The following is a 20,735-nucleotide window of genomic DNA, read 5'->3' as shown; positions in this document are numbered from 1 at the left end:
TCTCTCTCTGCCCCTCGCCCGTTCATGCTCTGTCTTTCTCTGTCCCAAAAATAAATAAACGTTGAAAAAAAACTAAAAAAAAAAAAGACTGTAGCTTCCTGGTTGGATTCCCTCCCTCCCTTTCTCTCTCTCTCCCTCTCTCTCTCTTTCTCTCTCTCTCCCCCCCCCCAAGCTACCTCACTCATGAGAATCCATGTCAGGAGAAGCCTTCTAGACAAGCCCACATGGAGAACGAACTGAGGCCTCCTGCCAACAGCCGCATGAGTGAATTCAGACTGGGTTCTCCCACCCCGGTCAAGCCTTCAGATGAAGCAGCCCCAGCTGAAGCATTAACGGCAAGCCCACGAGAGACCCTGAGCCACGGCCACCAGCCAAGCCACTCCCAAATCCTGACCCTCCAGAACGACAAGATAATAAATGCTTACTGTTTAAGCCATGAAGTTTGGGGCCAATTTGTTACACAATGAGAGGCACTGCGTCCTCAGTCCCACGTGCTCCGGATCCACGTGATCCTAATTCCACACTGGCGTTCTACACAGTAGAGTTCCCTCCTCCCTGCTCAGAGGCACAGCAAAGGGGGAGGGGCAGGTGGGGGCCAGCTGCAATACTCACATCCAACCTCCAGCCGGATTTCTGCAGAGGCATCGCCCATCTCGTTGACAGCTCGGCAGGTGTAGACGCCAGCATCCCTCTCCCGAGTTGCCGGGATCCGCAGCGTCCCAGAGCTGGAGCCCTCGGGGCCCAGAATCATTTCAAGACCCCCTGGACCAAAGATGGGAGAGCATATCTAATGGGGACAGAATCTCAGTTTTCTAAGATCAACAGAGTTCTGGGAGTGGATGTTGGTGATGGGCATACAACGACACGCGTGTAATTACAACCACCGAACCGCACCCCTAGCAAGGGTTAAGATGTCAAGTTTGTTATTTGTACGTTACAACCATTAAAGGCAAATTTTTTAAGTTGAAAAAAGCCTCCAGCCCTGTGGGGGGGGGGGCTTCCCTGAGCTCCTCTGTTGACCTCTGTAGAGGCCCAGCCTGTCCCCCTGCATTCAATGGGCTGAGCACCAACAAACTCCTTGCCTGGGTCTCCCTGCTGGGTCCCCACCCTCCACCCCAGGTCCAGACCGACTGAGGTCTGGGTCAGCTCTGGGGGCGCCCAGAGTCGCCCTGGGATGAGCACACCCCACCCACGGCTGCCTCTCTGAGGCCTTATCCCGGGCAGGCTTCCCGAAACCCACCCCGAGGCCTCCCTCGTTTCTCCTGACTGTTGTCTGCACCCAGGCTCCTGACAGCTCCCCTGATTCTGCCCTACTTTCTAAATTCTATTTTCATTTTTTATTTTCACTGCGGTAAAATGCACATAAAACAAACAACTGCACCATCTCCAGCGTTCAGAGTATCCGATTCAGTGGCGTTAAGTACGTTCACATTATTGTGTATCTGTCTCCAGAACTTTCTCGAACTTTCTCGTCGTCCCAAACCGAAACTCTGCCCTCAGTAAACAGTGACTCCCCATCCCCCCACCCCGTTTTTCATTTCTTCAAATGAAAAAGAGTTTTACTTGTGGCAAAAAAAAAAAAAACACAACAAAATTGGGGGCGCCTGGGTGGCTCAGTCAGTTAAGCGTCCGACTCTTGATTTCGGATCAGGTCATGATCTCACGGTTCCTGAGTTCGGGCCCCGCGTCGGGCTCTGTGCTGACAGTGCAGAGCCTGCTTGGGATGTTCTCTCTCTCCTTCTCTCTCTGCCCCTCCCCCACGCTCTTGCTCTCTCTTTCTTAACAATAAACTTAAAAACGTTTTTTAAGGAACAACAAAATTCACCACCTTCGCCATTTCCAAGAGCGCAGTTCTACGGCGTTAACTATATTTACGTTGTCGTACAACTGGAATTCCACTTCTTCTTAAGGCTGAATAATATTCCATCAAGAGATGCCCTTCTAAAAAGGGCTGGCCGGGCTCTCGGCCAGAACATGAGACGCGAGCACTGAATGAGGAGTCCCGACACCCCTGGCACCCACCAGGGGTGGCCTTGGACAAGTTCAAGTTCGAAGCTACTTCTGCCTGCCAGGACTCTGAGCTAACACCTCAGGTGCGTCCAGGTAGAAGAGGGCAATATGACTGAGAGGCTGACCCTTGAGAAGGAGCTAGTGTTCTGCTCCTGGCAAGACTGAGGCAGCAGCCCCAGGCCGGCGGCCCCTGCTGAAGGCTCAAGAACGCCCCTGTTGGCCAAACTCTAGCCCAGCGTCCGGCACCAGGAAGACCCTCCGTGCCCATTAACTCAAAAGAGCCTCAGAAAACCCTGGTCCTACGGCTCCCCATTTCTCGGGTAACTGAATCACTGTCACCATCTAAGGACACCGAGCCCAGCCCGGGTGCCACGCTGACCCTAAACACTATACACTGAATCCTTGCACAACCAACCTGTCTGATTTCCCCCCATTTTCCAGATAAGGAAGCAGGCTCTGAGATGCCAAGTCACCTGCCCCTTTTTCACCCAGGGAGCCAGAATTCAAACCTGAGTCCACTTTCGTGTTTTGTTTTGTTTTTTTATGTTTTATTTTTGAGAGAGAGAGAGAGAGAGAGAGAGAGAGAGAGAGCAAGCCGGGGGAGGGACAGAGAGAAAGAGAGAGACAGGGAGACCCAGAATCCGAAGCAGGCTCCGGGCTCCAAGCTGTCAGCACAGAGCCCGATGAGGGGCTCGAACCCATGAACCGTGAGATCATGACCTGAGCCGAAGCAGGACGCTGAATCGACTGAGCCACCCAGGCGCCCCAATGAATCTACTCTAAATCCTGTTGCTGACCACTGAGCCGTGCGGATGCTGGGCTGGGTGGGGGTAGGGGGTGCCCCCCTGACTGTTCTGGAAAGCTGATCCTCCGGGGCCCCCGCGGGACAGTTCCACAGACCCCTCTCGTACCTCGATACCAGACGACCCGGGGTGGGGGCACCCCAGACACCTCACACACCAGCACGGCCTCCTCCCCGACAGCAGCCAGCACCACGGCATTTATGGCAGAGACTGAGGGCGGATCTGTGTGGGAGCAGATGGGGAACTTGGGACCAACCCACAGACCCCCTAGGGCGACAGGGCGGCTTTTCACAGTTTGGGGGGGGGTTGCAGCGAGGAGAGAGAAGGACCTGGCCTCCCTGCCTCCTCCCCATCCCCCACCATCCGTCACCCCAGAAAGGTTTCTGATCCAGGATCTCAAATCAAAGCCAGTCCCACCTGGAGCCACCCCACCCCTCAACACGCATCGTTTCTTATTGAACTTGCCATCAAAGTGGAAACCCTACAAGGTCCTGAAATGCCCTAGGTGGGCTGCCCAGCCCTCCCTAAAGTCGCCCTCAATTCACTCCACACCAGCCTTCTCGCAGCCCCTTGAGCACCCCAGACTCATGCCGACCTCAGGGCCTTTGCCTCACCCGGTCCCCGGGCTGGGAACACTGCTCCTATCCCCTTCTCTGGTGAGCATCACCTCCTCACCGAGGCCTTGGCCGGTCCCGTGTGTAACAGCCATTTCCCCCTCGCCCCACCTGCCTATCACCCTGCGCTGTGAGCCCCCGCGAGTACCGTTAGCTGCCCGCATGCTTCTTTTGTGCCTCCCCACCAGAATATAAGTTCCACCTGGGCAGGGAGCATGCGTTCACTGCTGTATCCCCAGCTCGGTGAGTATCTATGGACGGGAAGGAGGGAGGGAGAGAGGGGGAGAGGCCCAGATACCTGTATAATAGAGGGTGACCGTCTCCTCGTCTGTGCCAACCTCATTAGCGGCCCGGCAGCTGTAATTCCCAGCATCCTCTGGGGCCACTCCCTGAATGATCAGCGTTCCCTGGGCATCCACACGGATTCTGGAGTCACGCCATAAAATAACATGTTCAGCGGGAGGGGGCTGATTAGGTGGGGTCACACAAAGACTACCTGAGTCATCCTCGATAACAAACGAATTGACCCCATCACTAGCGACCGCCATTTCCTACTGACTGCTTGCTCTGTGCCTGGCGGTGCGCCCAGCACTTTACATAGATTGTCCTTTTTCATTCGTGAGGCTCAGAGAGGCAAACCGACTCGCCCAAGGTCACACAGCCTGAATGGCAGAGGCAGGACTCGAGCACAGGTCTGGTGGATTCTGGAACTACGGCTCTTGACCCCCGGGCTCATACTGAGGCATCGTTATGTTTTCAAAGCGATCTCGCTGCCGAGTCTCAAATGATCCCAGGAAGAAGGCAGGGCACATGCTACCCTCTCTTCCCAACCCCATTTTGAGGGAAGAAGATGGGGGCCCAGAGAGGTCCCCTGGGACCTCTAGTCCCAGAGTCCCTCGTCCTGGGGCCCTTACCTGCTGTCCTCTTGCAGAGCATGACCCTCACGGCTCCAGGAGATGTGGGGTGTGGGGTACCCCAAAGCTGAGCAGCGAATTCTCACCTCCACACCCTGGGAGAAGTGCTGGGACCGGGTGTGGATGCTGACCTGGGGAGCCTCTGCAGTTCAAAGAGTGGACAGGTGGTCAAGAGTCTGTCTGGGCAGCCGTGCTGTCCCAGGTGCCTCCACTCCATCCCCGAAGTCACAGATGGGCCAGACGTAGGAAGCAAAGGCCCCCCAAGGGCCCGAATCCCAGGGAGTGGTTTTCCTGGGAGCTGGGGTTGACCAGATAGCCGCCCAGGCCACACGGGGAGGATTTTCCAAAGTTCTCCCTGGGCTTCTGGTCTGGGCTGAGCATCCTGGAGAGGTTTAGGGTGATAGGCAGATGCCAGGGCTGGGGGCAATGCCCATCTCCAGTGACCTTGAGGGGACGCCAAAGCCTGCCCAAGTACTGGCCCCAGACTTAGGTACTGTTCATGGTACAACAGGCTTGTCAGACTCAGACCTCACCAGGCCAACTCAGCCAGAATAGGCAAGCAGGCCCCTCCCACGGCAGTGGCAGTCTCAACACACTCCAGGCAACCAGTCAGGAGTGGCTGGGACAAGAGAGGGCAGTTTTTCCAACACGCTCACTTTTACACTTGGCCAAACAGCATCCCAGAGAGAAGGATCTGGCTAAACCCTGGGTGGACCCGAGGCTACATCCGGGTCCTAAAACTCCAGGACGGGTGCTCTTTCCGCTGCCCCCCCCCCCCGCCCCATCTGGCCAGGGCCACCCAGCCCCCGCCAGGCGTTTCTGATCTCTGGACTTCCAGAAGTTTCCTGTAACCCACCCCTCCCCCACATATGGCAATGGAGCTGACCCACGGCACGGGAGGTAAACAGGACACGACGAAGCTGGCTTGGTCTACAGCAGCAGAGATTTAGGTTAGTTACCAGGATGAACTTTCCACGGCGAGAACCGCTACACATAGGCTAGGAGGCTACACAATCTTTTTTCTCTGAAAACCTGGAAGACCCTAACGGGGCTGGCGCTGCCTGCTGGGGGTGGTGTCTGGGCAGAGGCGTGGATCGACGGGCTCTGGGGATAAGCACGAGGTAGTGAGGGGCGCCTGGGGGGCTCAGTCGGTTGAGCGTCCAACTCCGTCTCAGGTCATGGTCTCACCGTTCGAGGGTTCAAGCCCCACACTGGGCTCTGTGCTGTCAGCCCAGAGCCTGCTTCGGAGCCTCTGTCCCCCTCCCCCCCACTCTGCCCCGCCCCGCTCACGCCCTCTCTCTCAAAAATAAATAAAAACTTTGTTTTAAATCGTTTTTTAAAAAGCACAAGGTAGGGTGTTGAATCAGGAGGACACATCGCAGAGGCAGGAAGAGCCTCACCTCGCACCAGGAGCCACACGGACGCCCTTGTGACCCCGTTGGCATTGCTGGCCATGCACTGGTACCGTCCGCCGTCACTGGGGATGATGCCGCTGACCTCCAGGGACAGGTCGGCCAGCTGGGCGACTCTGCCCGTCGAGGCCGACAGGACCCGCCAGTCCCGGATCCACGTCAGGTTGTAGGGGACCTCACTCAGGACCTGGCAGGACAGGATGGCTGTCTCCCCCGGGGACACGGTCACGTTGGGGGCAGGAACCAGCTGTGGTGGGGGGTCTGAACGGGTAAAAACAGAGGAGACTCTGAGAGGCTGACGCAGAGAAAGGACCATCCTGCCGGCCCCCGGGGGTGCCCTGACTCCAGAGCCCCGCACCGTATCCTTCAGGACGCGTGGGCCAGCAGAGGAGCCAAGTATCATGTGCTCGCCATCCCGGGGACGGCACTACCCTAGGGAGGGCCCGGCCCGCCCCCCGCTTCCCCCCCCCCCCATCACACACCCGGCGAGGGCTGCGTGGGGCGTGTGTGCCTTCCACACGACGGCCAAGTGCAACATGTAACAAGGTCTACACCCTGTGAGCCAGTAATCCCACCCTGGGGAACACAGCCTTGGAAATAACTCTCAAGAGGGAAAGAGTGATGAGTACAGAGCTATTCTCTGTACAAACAGCAGGGGCATCGTAACAGCCAAAATATACAACCGAGGCCACTGCCCCAGAGGAGGGAAGAGCTAAGAGAACCACTCTCTTGATAGGAAAAGGGAACAGGGGAGAAGTGACAAGATCAGAGACTTGTCTAACTGGGGATGTGGGCCCAAGAACCTGTAGGAAAAAAGCCGGGTCCACACAAGCTACGCGTGCCAGTGACCTGACGTCACAAAGAGCCTGTGAACGCCACAGTCCTGAAAAATGATATGGTAGAAACCAGCCAGAAAAAATACCTGGGGGCCAATGAGAAAATCCGACTACGGCCAAATTAAACACCATTAAGGTATTACTGTTCGTTTTATTAGGTGTGATCGTAGAATCTTTATTATATGGGAAAATCTACTTTAAAAAAAAAAGAGAGAGTGATAAATACTGAAATGTCAGCATGCCTACAATTTAGTTTAAAATGGTTTAGCCAAGGGGCGCCTGGGTGGCTCTGTCGGCTAAGCATCCGACTCTTGATTTTGGCTCGGGTCATGATCTCATGGTTCACGCGTCAGGTTCCGTGCTGAGCGTGCAGCCTGCTTAAGAGTGTCTCTCTCTCTCTCTCTCTCTCTCTCTCTCTCTCTCTCTCTCTGTCTCCACCCTCCCCCACTCACACTCTCTCTCTCTCTCTCAAAATAAATACACGTTAAAAAAAGAGTTCAGCCAAAGAGCAAGAAAGCAAATATGGCCAAATTTGAGCGATTATGAAGTCTAGGAATGGGTGTGCAAGTTTCCTTATACTCTTTCCCTTTTCCTGTCCTCATCGTTTATAAAAAGTAAAACCATTAATTCATGCCACAGAAGGATGTTTGCAGACACATTATATTGTTAGATGATAAAAAACCCAGGTTGTCACATGCATACGTCTGTATCGTATATATAATGCTATCCCAGTTTTCTTAAAACGCACACACAGATAAAGGTCTAAGAGGGAGTAAATCAAAATGTTACGGAGGTCATCTCTAGAATGAGACTGCAGGTTATCCAGATCGAAGCATAGCAAGTCTGTGGGATTAGAGGCTGCAGACTGGCTAATCTTTCCATGTTCCTTGGGCTTTTAAAGCAGTTTAGATTCCTGATTTAAAAACACAAAGCCAGTGTCATTTTAAGATGGTCCGTGTCATCAGCAACCTTCCTGAGCAGGTTGGGGCCATCCTGGCAGGGACCTGGAGGCATTAAGGGAGGGGGACTTCCAGATGGGCAGTGGCCCCCGAAAGAGCCTGGGGGAGGAGGGCATGACCCTGGCTGCGTTTCTCAGCCTCCTTCCCGTCTAAGATCCACAGGATGTTCCTGGGTGACCGCCCAAATGGGGTGCCAGGTGCCAGTGTGGGCAGCAGGGCCTGGGTGACGGCAGCTGGCTGGCACGCTCCCCCACAGATGGAGACACCCTGGGGAGAAACCCTAGAGGGAAAAATCCGGAGGGGGTGGGGAGGGGAGACGGGGATGGGCCGGAAAGGACAGACCTGTGACAAGAATCTGGGCCTTTGCTCGCCCGGTCCCAGCCCGGCTGACCGCCGTGCACTCATACGTCCCTTCCTCGGTCTTAGAAGCCCGTGGGATCTCCCAGCTGCTGTTTCCCGACACCCTGTGAACACAGAGCAGCTGGAGACACACAACAACACTGACCCCCGCCAGGGCCCCCCAGCCTTTGTCCCGCCCCGGAACCCTGCCCAGAGGGGACAAATCCTCTTGGAGACTTGGTAAGGAGGGGCAAGGCAGCCGAGGACGTGCCAAGTCTACAACATGCTGGGTGACTCTGAGCGAGTCCCTCTCCCACTCTGAGCTCTGGGCTTTCATCCACGACGGGGAGGGTCTCGGAGGGTCCTTCCCACCCTGACCCCACGGGCCCGGGCCCTGCGTGGGAATGTTCCGGAAGCTCAGCAAGCCCACAGCTCCTCCACAGGGTGACGATCCAGCGGTGGTGGGAGATCTGGGGACCACCCTCCCCCCATCCCTGGCCGTGCTGGGAGATGCCCAGGACACTATGACCGGATTCAAGGTCCTTCTCCTGACACCCACATCCCTTGGACCCCTGGGCCTGGGGACACAGAGCAGACAGCACCCACTCACTGAAAGTGCCTCTCCTCGCCCAGCCTGGCTCCGTTCCGCCGCAGCTGTAGCCTGAAGGGGAGGGTGCTGTGTACAGAGCAGGAGACCAGCAGGGGCTGGTCCAGGTAACCATGGATCCTAGGGGGCATGCTGACCAGGGGGGCACCTGCAGGCAAGGTCCGGCGCTCAGGATTCCTCCCCACCCGCCCTGCCACAGCCTGCCAACGCAGAGACCACAGGGATGAGCCAGGAGGCCAGGATTCAACCCACAGCCCCACCATTTGGGGGTCACCAAGAGCGGGGTCACCTTACTCCCGTAAGCTCAGTTCCCACCTCTGTAAAATGGGCTTAATCCTGACACCGACGTCACCACGCTCTCCGGGGAGCTGGTGAGAGGCAGTGCATGGAAAGCACTTGGCATATCCACAAGGCACGGCAGGCCCCCTCAGGACGAGCCGGCATTGCTTCTACGGTTTCTAAGAAGACCAGCCAAGACGGACGGGTCTGTGCAACCACCTTCTCCACTGTCCTGGACATAGATGTTGCACCAGCCCTGAGAAGCCTGATAAAATGCTCCCCGGACCGGGCTCTCCAAGCTTCCAGACCTCTCATCCGCCTGGAGGGTCGGTTTTACCCGAGGATGTTGGAAGAAAGCCTTTTTTATTTAAAAATAATCGAGGCTGAAGCATGGCTGTGAATGCAAAGTTCACACGCATTTTTGAGATAAGAGACTTCAATGAAATCCCACAGTTTGTGATGAGCCCCGTGGGGCCCCTGAGAGACACTCCCCCCCCCCCACCGCCCCCACCGCCTGACCCTGGTCCTGGGATGACACATTCTCTTTCCTTGGCCATTAGAATCGATCCAGCGGGAAAGTCTGAGAACGCCCCCCGTGGGGTCAGTCACAGCTGTCAGTGCCTCACTGGGTGATCGCGGGCGTGTGCTCAACTCTTGTCCTGCCCTCCCCCGCATCCCCACCAGAGATGCTCCTTGGGTGAGACAATGCACCAGACGTCCTCCGAGCCCAGAGCCGGGGGTGGGAGGGCAGCAGGTGACATCATGCTACAGGCTCCCTGCCACATCCCAGGGGAGAGGGATGTCAGACCATCTAGCCACGTCCTCAGCTGTGTGCAAAGCAGCCACCGCTCACCCCCACACACTGGAATCCTCGGCAAGGCCAGCCCAGGCTCTGTCTTCCATGAGCTGAATGGGCCCAGGGACCATGGCCCAGTCCTCACTACCTGCTCCAAACCCAGAGCCTCCTGCTCTAATCCCAACTCCCAGCCTCCCGACCCATCAAGTGGGGAAGGAAGCAAAACACCAAACCACCTCCCTTCTCCCTGCCCTGCCAACACACACATACTCTCTCTCTCTCTCTCTCTCTCTCTCTCTCTAATCTAGTGCTGAGATGAAGACCAAAATCCAGAGAGAAATCCAAACTCTTCGACTCATCTGCAAGAACAGGACAGAGAGAAACAGGCTATTATTGCCCCTGCTGAAACTCCCTCCTGAAAATTCCTCCTTGGAGTTATAAAAGCCAAGGGAGGAGGGGCCCAGGGACCACAGCAGGGGGGTGGAGGTCAGGAGGCTGAGAGACGGGGTCCCCAACCTCCCTACCCTGCCCTAACCTACCCTACTCGGATCCTCAAAGTCCCCCACCTCACCCTAGTGCCCTCTCTGCATCCCTATTTGTAGTAGACAGAGGAGTCTGTCCCTTGTTAAGAGATCCCCAGCAAAGAAGATGTTGGATATCAGTGGCATCCACCTCTGTGAGCTCCCCGCCCAGGACACTGCCACGGGAAAGCGGGGAGTGGGCAGGAGGAGGGAACAAAGCCCAGGAAGGAAGCTGATGGCCAGTGAACTCAGATACCCCATGCTAGGACCAGAGGCAGAGCTAGAAAGCCAAAGACTCCGCCCTGCCCTCTGGGAGCTTCTGAGCCGCATGCGAGACCTCAGGGATACAAGGAAACAAGCAAAAAGACATACATGTAGGAACCAACACAACATGACCAAAGATAGGACCACAAAATGACCCGTGCCTACAAAGACATAACAGTAGCAGCAGCTACCACATTGGAGGGCCCAAGTCCACAATGCCCACATCATGGGCACAGCCTCAGAGCACCCAAGAGCTGTCTTGTTATGTGTATTAACTTATGGAACCCTCAGGGCAACCCTGTGAGATGGGTAGCCTCAGCTTCTCCATCTATAAGATGGGGACACATCTCAGAAGCACTCAATGAGCTAATGTATGGCAGGTGCTTGGTTCAGGATTATCTCATGAGAGGTGCTCAAAATGGTGACTAGCTCAGTATTCCCATGATTAGGATTATGGAAGAGCAGACCCATACTCGCTGCCCTGCCCACTGCTGTGTCTACAACACCTAGCACCAGGACTGACACAGAATGCATGTTGGATGGACATTTGGATGGATGCACGCATGCATGAGTGGATGGGCGGATGGATATTTGGATGGATGGATGCATGGATGAGTGGGTGGATGGATGGATGGATAGGCAGATGAATGGATGGATGTTTGGGTCAATGAAGGGTGGGTGGAGAGACGAATGCGTGAGTGGATGCATGGGTAGATGGGCAGATGGATGGCTTTGTACTAAATCCTCGACTGATTGCTACATCTGAACCATCCCAGTATTTAGCATAACGCATCGCAGAGTTTCCTGCTCATAGAAGTTTAATTTTCTAATATCACGCAATCAGGGAAGGCTTCCGGGAAGAAATGAGTCTCCAAGTGAGCCGGGGCGCTGGGGGTGACGAGCGCTACTCACTCACCTGGGACCACCCCACTGTAGGAAACTCCAGAGACACGGAGAAGGGGATTCCCCTCGTGGTCTTTGCCCTTCACCTTGAGGTAGAAGCGCTCCTGGGGGGCGTGGAAGGGCGGTCCGCCCCAGAGCTGATGGGCGGAGCCATTGGAGAGGGGCTGCATGGGCAAAGTCAGGAGGGGCTGCCCCGAGCTGCGTGAGAGCTCCACGGAGTCCAGGTGGCCGGGTGCCTGCAGGCCCGTGGAGTTGATGACCAGGGAGATGGGCACCCCTGCAGAGGGAAGGGTGAGGAAGAAGATGCCGGCTCCATGATCCTCCCCAAGCAGGGGCCCTCAGACCATAGTCAGGGACCCAGCTTGCTTGGCCCTCCTCGCGGCCCCCTCACCTCTTTGCTGTGCCAACTAATGCTGGGGGGTGGATAAGGAGAGGGGGCCTGCTACTGTCCGTGGTCCTGAAACGCCACTGTCCACCCACACCACAGCTTCCCACGGCTGCATCACCTCCACTCTGCAGACTCGGGCTCTCCTGGAGTAGAACTGGGAGGGGGCATTTCTCTCCACCACCACCCTCCCCCCGTTAACTCTGGCGTGGGCTGTCATCGGGCAGGCTCTGGGACCAGCCAAGGTGAGACACACGCTAGTTTGGGAACGCTGACTCCTGCCTATCCTCTCTCTCCCCCCGCGGTCCACTTTGCTTTGATTTTCTTTTCTGTCTTATTAGCCCCGGGCTTTTCACCCTGTTCCAGAAAAGACAGAGCTGGAGCTGGGTTTCTGAATTCCCTTAGTTGATTTGGGAACTTCGCTCGGGTCTTTCCCTTTTCAGGCAGTGATTACTGTGTTTCGTCCCAGAGATCACAAACCAGGGAACAGAGGGTGTGGTTGGATAAAAATCTGAACGCCTTAACATTTTTGAAGAAGCGTGGAGAACAATCTGGAAAGGGCACATCAAAACCTGGAAGTCCGGATTCCTTGGAAAAATAACATGTGTCGGCGCTGGGCTCCATTCACATGTGGCAACAATCGGCCAACGGCAGGTAGCTGCTGTCCGCTGTATTTGGGCAGTTGCTGTCTAGCTATAGCCACGGCCTCCAGACTCCCGGATGCCCCAGCCCTGAAGCCAAGGGCCAACCACTTCTCATTTGCAATCGCCCTGCTGTTTCTCTCTCCCTTTGTTTTTAAAACTGTCTTGGAAGCCACATCTTTATCAAAAGCAGAAACCCAAGAAGGTCCCAAAAAGGTCCCAGGAAGGTCCCCTTCACTCTCTTCCACTGGGGACTGGTCCTGGCGACCCTTCAGTTTTCAACCCCCACTCGCGCGCTGCATTTAGGAGTTCTTTTCTCTCCTGGCTCTAGAACGGGAACTAAGCTTCCCTGCCTCCCCCCCTTCCTGACGCTGGGAAAAACAAACGTGAAATGAGCAAGCAGCCCCCTTTCGCTTTGGAGATGGTCCTCGCACAGAACCAATAAGGGCTGACAACGATGACAAAACTTAGAGCAAACACACGCTCAAAAGCTCTAAGGATCTTGTATGCACCGTGTCGGTCATTAGTCAGTGGTCCGAGTTGACCTGACCTGGTCTAGATCCCTCCCCTTCTCTCTTCTGAGCTGGTCCCAGCAAAGTCCTCTGATGGCCCCACGGTGAGGGACCATACTTCCCAAACTATACACCGGGAACCCTGATCTGGCCACCAGATGGTACTTTCTGGCATGGAGCTCTGACAACCTGAGCCAAGAGCCCCTGCCTGCTCTGGAGCCCTCCTCCTCCAGATGGAACCATGATGGGACACACAGGCAACCCCAGATCCCAGGGGGTGGCTTCTCATCAGAAAACCGACCCTGTGCCTCCAACTCCAACATCCCCCTGGGCTCTCAACCCCCATCAGCCTCTGGAATATCGGAATGTCCATCAGGACATGCACTCCTCTGGTAAGATACTGTCCTCCTTTTCAAGTAAGCTAACAACTGACTAGCACCTGTTAGTTTGTCGGACTAGCCTGCTGCTCCGTGGAAAACCGAAGAAGCTCTAGACGGACAAGTTTGGACGAAGAAAAAAGAGAAAGTGTGGACTGAGTAGTAAGGGGGACAGCCAAAGGTCCTGGGGGCCTTTGGGGGCAGGGAGTGTGTTCTAAAGGTAAATGGTCACGGCGTCACCTGGGTGGGGACCAGTGGAGAGGGTGCTGGCCCTGGGCTCGGTTCACTGTGGTCTGAGAGAATGGCTCAAGCCAGCCTCTTCCGGGTACATTGCAGTCACACACTCATAGCCTGCCCCCCAAGGCTCCCCGATTCCCAAAGGCAAGCCCCGCCTCTTCAGAAGGCAGATCTGCATCGTCCCCAGGGTCCGGAGCACCATACCTTGTAGGGGCCACTCAATGGTGTGGTTGAGGTCCAGAGAGGGCTGGGTGGAGAAGCCGGCTCGGAAGTCGATGTTGCTGACGCCCGTGATCCTCACCGAATGGCGACCGCTGCTATAGACCTAGCACAGGCCCCGGCCCACGTCACCAGGGCATCCGCCTCCGGTGCCCCAGCACCGGGACAGACACGTGGGCAACTTACTTACTCCCTGGGGGCCCAGCACGACGCTCCCCAAATGAAGAAGAAGAAGCCTCAGCTACGGTAGTGTCCTGAGTGGGACCCCTGAGGCTGTTCTGCCCTTCTGGCCTCCCCCCCACCCAACACCTGCAGCTCTGTCTGTCCCCCTACACGTCTAAGCCCTGCCTTGCCTTCCCCACTGGCATTAGAGCTCTTGGCTCAGAGCCGCTCAGAGTTTGAAGGGCAGGAGTCAATGCTGCCCCCTCCCCTGCAGCACCCACGCCCAGCCCAGGGCCTGGAGCCTAGCAGGTGCTTCACAAACGTTTGTCCAATCAGCAGGAGCTCACATCCCTCCAAGGCAGCAGCCTCCCCCATCCCAGGACACTCTGCCGGGAGCCCAGCCTACCCCAAGTCCCTGGCCTCCAGCACCTTGCAGATTAGAGTGGGCCCTGCTCCCCCTGCCAGCCCTTGTCCCTCTGAGCCATCCTGGCCCCCAAGGTCACCCTTGCTTCTTTCGTTCATTCTTCACAGGATAGGTTTCTGAACCTCAAGCCGGCTCAGTCACCCACCTCTGGACCCTCAAATCACTTCTCCAACTTTCTTAAAAGTTCCCTAACTAACCCCAAATCGCTCTACTTCCTCTCACTGGTGCAAAGCAGAATACTCTTCCTCTGTTCTGGACCCTTTGCTTCTACTGATACGCCCACCTCGCCACCCATGTTCCAGCCCCAGCCTCCCAGGGCCCCAAGGCTCTCGGGACAGGCAGGAGGGAGACGGTGTCTCAGCTCGGTGAAACTGGTCCCCTCCCTGGGCACCAGGGCCCCGTACCTTGATGGACCACAGCCCGGGATGCTCAGGCTTAAACGCCACGACCTTGGCAGAGTCAGGGATGCTGAGGAGCACGTTGAGGCCCTCGTCCTTCTGCAGGATCCTCCCTGTGGAACGCCCAAGGGTTTCTGTCCCCACATCTTTCCTGACTGCGACAGAGGCCCCATTCTGCCAGGAACCCATGGTCTTTCCAACCACCAGCCTCAGCCTTCCCAGAGAAAGTGACAAAGGCCTTAGGCGGTGCTCGGGCCTTTGCCTCATTCTACACTCCAGCCTCATCCACCCCCGGGTGTGGGCCATACACCTGGCCTCCAGACCTGGGGACCCAGGACATCCTCGGAGCTCCATGAGGCCAGGTAGCTGGGCCCAAATCACACCGACCCTGGGTGACCTGGACAAATCACTCCACCTCCCAGAGCCCCAGCTTCCCATCTCGGTGGCATGCCACCAATTCTTGCCCCGACTGGTCTGCTAGCCCACCGTAGGGACCCACTGAGAGAATACGGGTAAGACTCCGCATGAACCTTGCATCCCAGGGACCGTCATTACTCTTGGAGAGAGAGAGAGACTGAGAGAAAGAGAGCCCAAGCACGTGACAGAGGGCGCACTCAGGAGAGGGGCAGATGGAGAGACAGAGAGAATGTGAAGCTGAATGCGGAGCCCCATGTGGGGCTCGATCTCACAGCCGTGAGATGGTGACCTGAGTGAAATCCAGAGTCCGATGCTTAAGCGACTGAGCCACCCAGGCGCCCCCAGGACTGTCATTGTTTTAATTCCCCTCCCTTGGCTGCTAACAGCCTCCCTGCTTCCTCTGCCCTCCACTTGGCACCCCCTCTGCCCTCCACTTGGCACCCCCCCCACCCTCCTTATTCCCAGAGCCTTGTGTCCAAACCCACTGCCACCCCGGGTCTCTCTCTTTGTCCCACCCCGGACTCCCAGCTCAGTCTTGGGGCCAAAGCAGAGGCCGGCCAGTCCTAGGGTGCACATACCCAGCGGGTCGCGGACTTCGATCTTGGGACCCGGACCGCTCAGGGAGATGGTGACCTCCTTCAGGCTGGGGTCAAAGGGAATCCTCCACGTGTGCTCGCCCTCCTCCTTGTGGTCCGTGGACAGCAGGTGCACCTTGGAGGCCTGGATCGCTGACTCTACCCACTTCAGCACCTGGGAGGCAGGTTATGAGAAGCTGATGCCAGCAGAGGTGCCTGTGGTCCCGCTTGTGTCTGACCCACTGGAGGCAGGTCTCTGACAGGTCGCCAGCAGAATCCAATCCCCCACCCTGGGTTTTAGGCAGCGTATAGGCTTTCCAGGTCACCCAGTCCCCCCACACTCCCACCGCTCTACAAGAGGGCCAGTTCACACATCATTACCCTCCTGGCCTGAACTGAGGCAGCTCAGAGGGAATGGCCAATTTCTACGGCACCCACCACTTACTCCAGGAAGCCTTCCTGATGCCTCCTACCCACAGATGAACGCTGGAGATCCGAAATCTCCCCCAGAGCAATGTAATTCACTGTCACCCCCCAAGGGGCCTCAGGCCACATTCCTGCCAGGGTAGCACACTCTCTAAGCAGGACCGAGAGGGTCTGCTGCCAAGATGGAGTCTCCTCCTGATTCATTTCACAATATTGAGAAATCCTAAGTCCCTGGTTTCTAGAAGTGCTTATTCATTCTAAAATCTGAAGTGTTTTGGACAGGTCCCATTGAAAAGCAGGCAACAGGCGAGGACTCCCCCACCCAGGTACACATTTAAAGTATGATTTTGGTGGGCGGGGGGGGGGTTCTCAAAGACCCTCCCCCCCATGCATGCACAGACCCCATGTCAGCAACCCCGGATCCAGTCTAAGTTATCTCACAGAGCACAAAATTGTTGAGTTTCTCCAAATCGTGACCACGATCTGCAAGCCCCCGTGTCCTGTCCTAGGATTTAGGCAGCTGTCCAACCCGACTCAAGGTCAGCGTGCCCCTGACTCTCCCCACGCTTATAGGGTTGAACCCCCGGGCCTCCCTAGGCAGCTCCCCCCACACACGCTGTTCTCTGACAGAAATGACCTGCCCCTTCTTTATCAACCCACTCCTGGCTACATTCATCCTGTCTCCCCTCTTGGCCTGGGAGCCCCAGGAGGGCAGAGACCCTCCGCCGTGCCCCGAGCTCAAGGTCTGGCACAGACAGCATACTCAGGAAGCATGTGCTCACTGTGTGTGGTCTGACAGGGCACACACCTCCTGACCAGGGCCACCAGATTCACCTGACAGTCACCTGACTCAGCTCCATCCCGGTCCCTGCCTTTGTAGCAGCCACATCCCACAGTTTCCAGTAAGAAAACCAGGCAAGAGGACTCGGAGGGGGCCTCCCCCGCTCCCCCGCCGGCCCCGGGCCAAGTGACTTTAAGGTTTTCACGGGATGCTTCTTGAACTAAACAAAATGAAACAGGAACCTCACTGTCCAACCAATTAGCACCATAAGCGCAGAGAGAAAAGAGCTCCCATTGGCTAAATCTGGGGCAACTTGAACCCCTAAAAGAATAATGACTTTAATCAACTGAAACACACTGAACTCTAGAATCTGTGTGCCCCGGGGCGCCCGGGTGGCTCATTCGGTTCAGCGTCTGCCTCGTGATTTTCGGCTCAGTTCATGATCTCACAGTTCGTGAGATCCAGCCCCGTGTTGGGCTCTGCACGGACATCGTGGAGTTGGCTTGGGATTCGCTCTCTCTTCCTCTCTCTCCGCCGCTCCCCAACTTGTGCACGCTCGTGCTCGCTCGCTCTCTCTCTCTCTCTCTCTCTCAAAATAGATAAACTTTAAAGAACCCGTGTGCCCATAATACTCAAAGAAAAGCGAAATTCAAAACAATAAAGCCTCATTTGCCACCAGTGAAAGCAACCTGCTAATTAAAGAGAAAGAACTAAGTGCGATCCCTACCTTTTCCATAGGCACTGTGCCTCAAAAAACCAAGCCATCCCTTTGGAGAAGCCAAAGCTCCTTTTTCAGGGAAGAACGCCCACTAATGAATGTGAAACAGATGATGCAATGAGGAAATCATCATTTTGCAACCCCTAATGAAATCATTGTTTCAGGCAAGCATCCTCCACGGACGCCACAACCGTCAGATGGAAGGCGGGTGGGGAACTGGACGTCCGTGTGGAGCCCCAGCATTTACCCCACAGACCGCTTGAGTCATAAGGGGAAAAATGCGGCCCTACAATGCACCGAGAGCTGGCTGTCACCACCTTCACCAGGAATCAAACTATCATCAGGAAGAGCGGGACAATCAGACATCATTTACCTCCCGGGGCAATGCAACAGAAAATACACACAGCACCAACCATGAAATATTCCTGCCAGAAATGCTGGCTTCCATTAGTCAGCCACTGAGAGCTAACTGCCAGGTTAGGGGAAATACGGGGGGTGAGGGAACAAATTAATGACACCATAAGGAAACAATCAGATGAATCCGTAACACGGGATACTGTACAGCCGATGCCTCTCCAGCAAGTTAGTGGCATTAAAAAAAGGGTAGACTGTTCCAGATGGAAGCGGACGTAACAGACACAACAAGTGAATGAAATGCACAGCCCCTGATTAAATCCCGATTTGACAAAACGTGTTACCAAAGACATTTTGAGGACAATTGGGGAAACTGAATATGAACTTGGCATCGGACGATACCAGCAGAATACTATTCATTTTATTAGAGGATATCGTGGGCTGTGTCCAAGATCATATATATATTTTTTTAAAAAAACCCACACATGACTATTTACAGGTAAGGTGTCACGGTTCAACGAAAGGCATAGAAAGTGACAGATAAAGCAGGCGGGGTAAACATGTTAGGTGCTGAATCTAATTGGGACATAGGTTCTTTTTTGTCTGTTTCAAGTTTTGATTTAAATTCTGGTTCGCTAGGGGCGCCTGGGTGGCTCAGTCGGTTGAGCGTCCGACTTCGGCTCAGGTCACGATCTCGCGGTCCGTGAGTTCGAGCCCCGCGTCGGGCTCTGGGCTGATGGCTCAGAGCCCGGGGCCTGCTTCCGATTCTGTGTCTCCCTCTCTCTCTGCCCCTCCCCCGTTCATGCTCTGTCTCTCTCTGTCTCAAAAATAAATAAACGTTAAAAAAAATTTTAAAAATAAATAAATAAATAAATTCTGGTTCGTTAACACATCGTGCAACACTGGTTGCAGGAACAGAATTTAGTGATTCATCACTCACATACAACACCCAGTGCTCCTCCCCACAAGCGTCCTCCCCAGTCCCCATCCCCCATTTAGCCCCTCCCCCACCCGCCTCCCTCCACCAACCCTCAGTTTCTTCTCTACAGTTAAGAGTCTGTCTTCTGGTTTGCCTCCCTCCCTCTTTGTTTTTCTTCCTTCTCCTATCTTCTTCTGACTTTTCTTTACCTTTAACATCTTCCACGATCATATTTTTTTTGTAAAGAAAAAGTCCTTGAAAAAAACAAGTACGCCATGACTTGAATATATACCCCTAGGCAACCACAGGGGTACCCTGGCGCTGGCCAATTCTGATCAATCTAATCAAACCTGATCAATCGCCAATCAAATCTAATCTGGAAGTAGCTTCCTGGGATACTGTCTGGCAAAAGTCGAAACCGCATTCAGCTTCAGTGAGAAGACGTTCTGTGATTGATGAGTCATGTCTGCTGGGATACGGGGTCCGAAAGCGGGTCTCGTGTGCTACATGTCGGCCAACCTTGCTCCGCATCAGAGTCCTACTGTGCGATCGCCGGCGGGAGAGGAAAGGGAAAGAAGGGAATTGGAAGAAAGTGCCCGAGATTTAAAAAGTGAATACATTTTGTCCAGACTGAGCTGGAACATCTACACGTTGCAGCTGGATTTCAGTTACTACAGGATACAAATCCCAGGTTCCGAAAACTCACTTCTCCGTATACTTGGAGGTCCCTCTTTCTTCTGTTTCGCCCAGCTTTCTTTCTTTTTTTCTTCAATTTGATTTGTTTTGAGAGAGACAGAGAGAGCTTGAGCAGGGGAGGGGCAGAGAGAGAAAGAGAGAAAGAGAGAAAGAGAGAAAGAGAGAGAGAGAGAGAGAGAGAGAGAGAGAGAGAGAATCCCAAGCAGGCTCCACACAGTCAGTGCTCAGAGCCTGAGGCAGGGGTTGAACCCACGAAAACGTGAGATCATGACCTGAGCCGAAATGCGGATGCTTAACCGACTGAGCCACCCAGGCACCCGCTCGTCTAGATTTCTAAGTAATGTTTCCCTTGAAAAGGTTCTGCGCACACACAGGGGCTGGCGGGAGGAAGCGGCAGTCGAGGCTCCCATCTGGAGAGGCGGACAGAAGCCAGCGAGGTGAGGCAGCTGCCGCCACAGCTCCGGGACCACTGTCGTCTTCCCCCGGGGCCGGGCCTTGTCAGGGGTCGGGAGGAAATCACAACCGAGCAAAGCTGCCTGGAGGCGGTGGCTGCACCAGCTGACAATTACCCAGAGAAATCACACGCACTGCCGCGTTGCAACTGTCACTACGAGCTCGTTCTAGGATGACGGAGGGACGGTGCCCAGGAGTCCAGGCTACCGACCGGCAGAGAAGGCTCAGACTGAGCTCAGTGCCAGGAACCCCACCAGGCGGCGGCGTGCCCACGGGGTCTGCCCTAAGCCCGTCACCACCAGGGCGCTGCCCTCAGCCAGCCCGGATCCCCTGTGCGTCCAGGCCTGTGGACAGGCTTCCTGGACCCTACAATCCCCCCAGGGCTCCAAGCGGAATCTGGGGAGCCCTCGGAGCGGAGTGCCTTCATCAAGCCAGCTCAATGTTTATCTGGCGAAGACAATGGCTTCCAGATGTTAGCGGGACCGGGGGCCCGCGAGCCCGTGCTGCAATGGGGCTCATCTCTCTGTCACCGATAGGGAAGGATGGAAAGAATCTGGAGCTGCTACCCTGGCCAGATGGCCGCCGCTGGGCCTTTCACGGCAGATAAATCATCCCCTGGGGCCCCTCCCCCAGACGCCTGACAGCCAGGCCGGCCGAGGAAGCCGAGCGGGGAGGCCAGGGGCCTACAGGGCCCGAGAGCCGCAGAGCAGAGAGCTGGGACCAGACCGTGAAGCCTGGGTCAGGAAGCCCGGCAGGCAGTGATGGAGAGAGGGCACCAGCCCCT

The 20,735-nt window shown here is 55.6% G+C and overlaps 1 protein-coding gene across 1 annotated transcript in view; it reads right to left on the bottom strand.

Annotated features, from left to right (window-relative positions):
- The window catches only part of HMCN2 (hemicentin 2), a 147,466-nt gene that overhangs the window by 100,515 nt on the left and 26,216 nt on the right, over positions 1–20,735 (bottom strand). The window contains 11 exon segments of the mRNA XM_023242853.2: positions 613–762; positions 2,922–3,035; positions 3,726–3,853; positions 4,342–4,483; positions 5,742–6,014; positions 7,891–8,012; positions 8,498–8,642; positions 11,271–11,534; positions 13,614–13,734; positions 14,619–14,725; positions 15,608–15,779. Coding sequence (XP_023098621.2) covers positions 613–762; positions 2,922–3,035; positions 3,726–3,853; positions 4,342–4,483; positions 5,742–6,014; positions 7,891–8,012; positions 8,498–8,642; positions 11,271–11,534; positions 13,614–13,734; positions 14,619–14,725; positions 15,608–15,779 — 1,738 coding nt within the window.

Source organism: Felis catus, chromosome D4 (assembly GCF_018350175.1).
Source record: "Felis catus isolate Fca126 chromosome D4, F.catus_Fca126_mat1.0, whole genome shotgun sequence".
In the NCBI taxonomy this organism is placed as follows: Eukaryota; Metazoa; Chordata; class Mammalia; order Carnivora; family Felidae; genus Felis; species Felis catus.
Note: the sequence above shows the minus strand (reverse complement) of the source record. Positions and strands in the feature narration are given on the sequence as shown.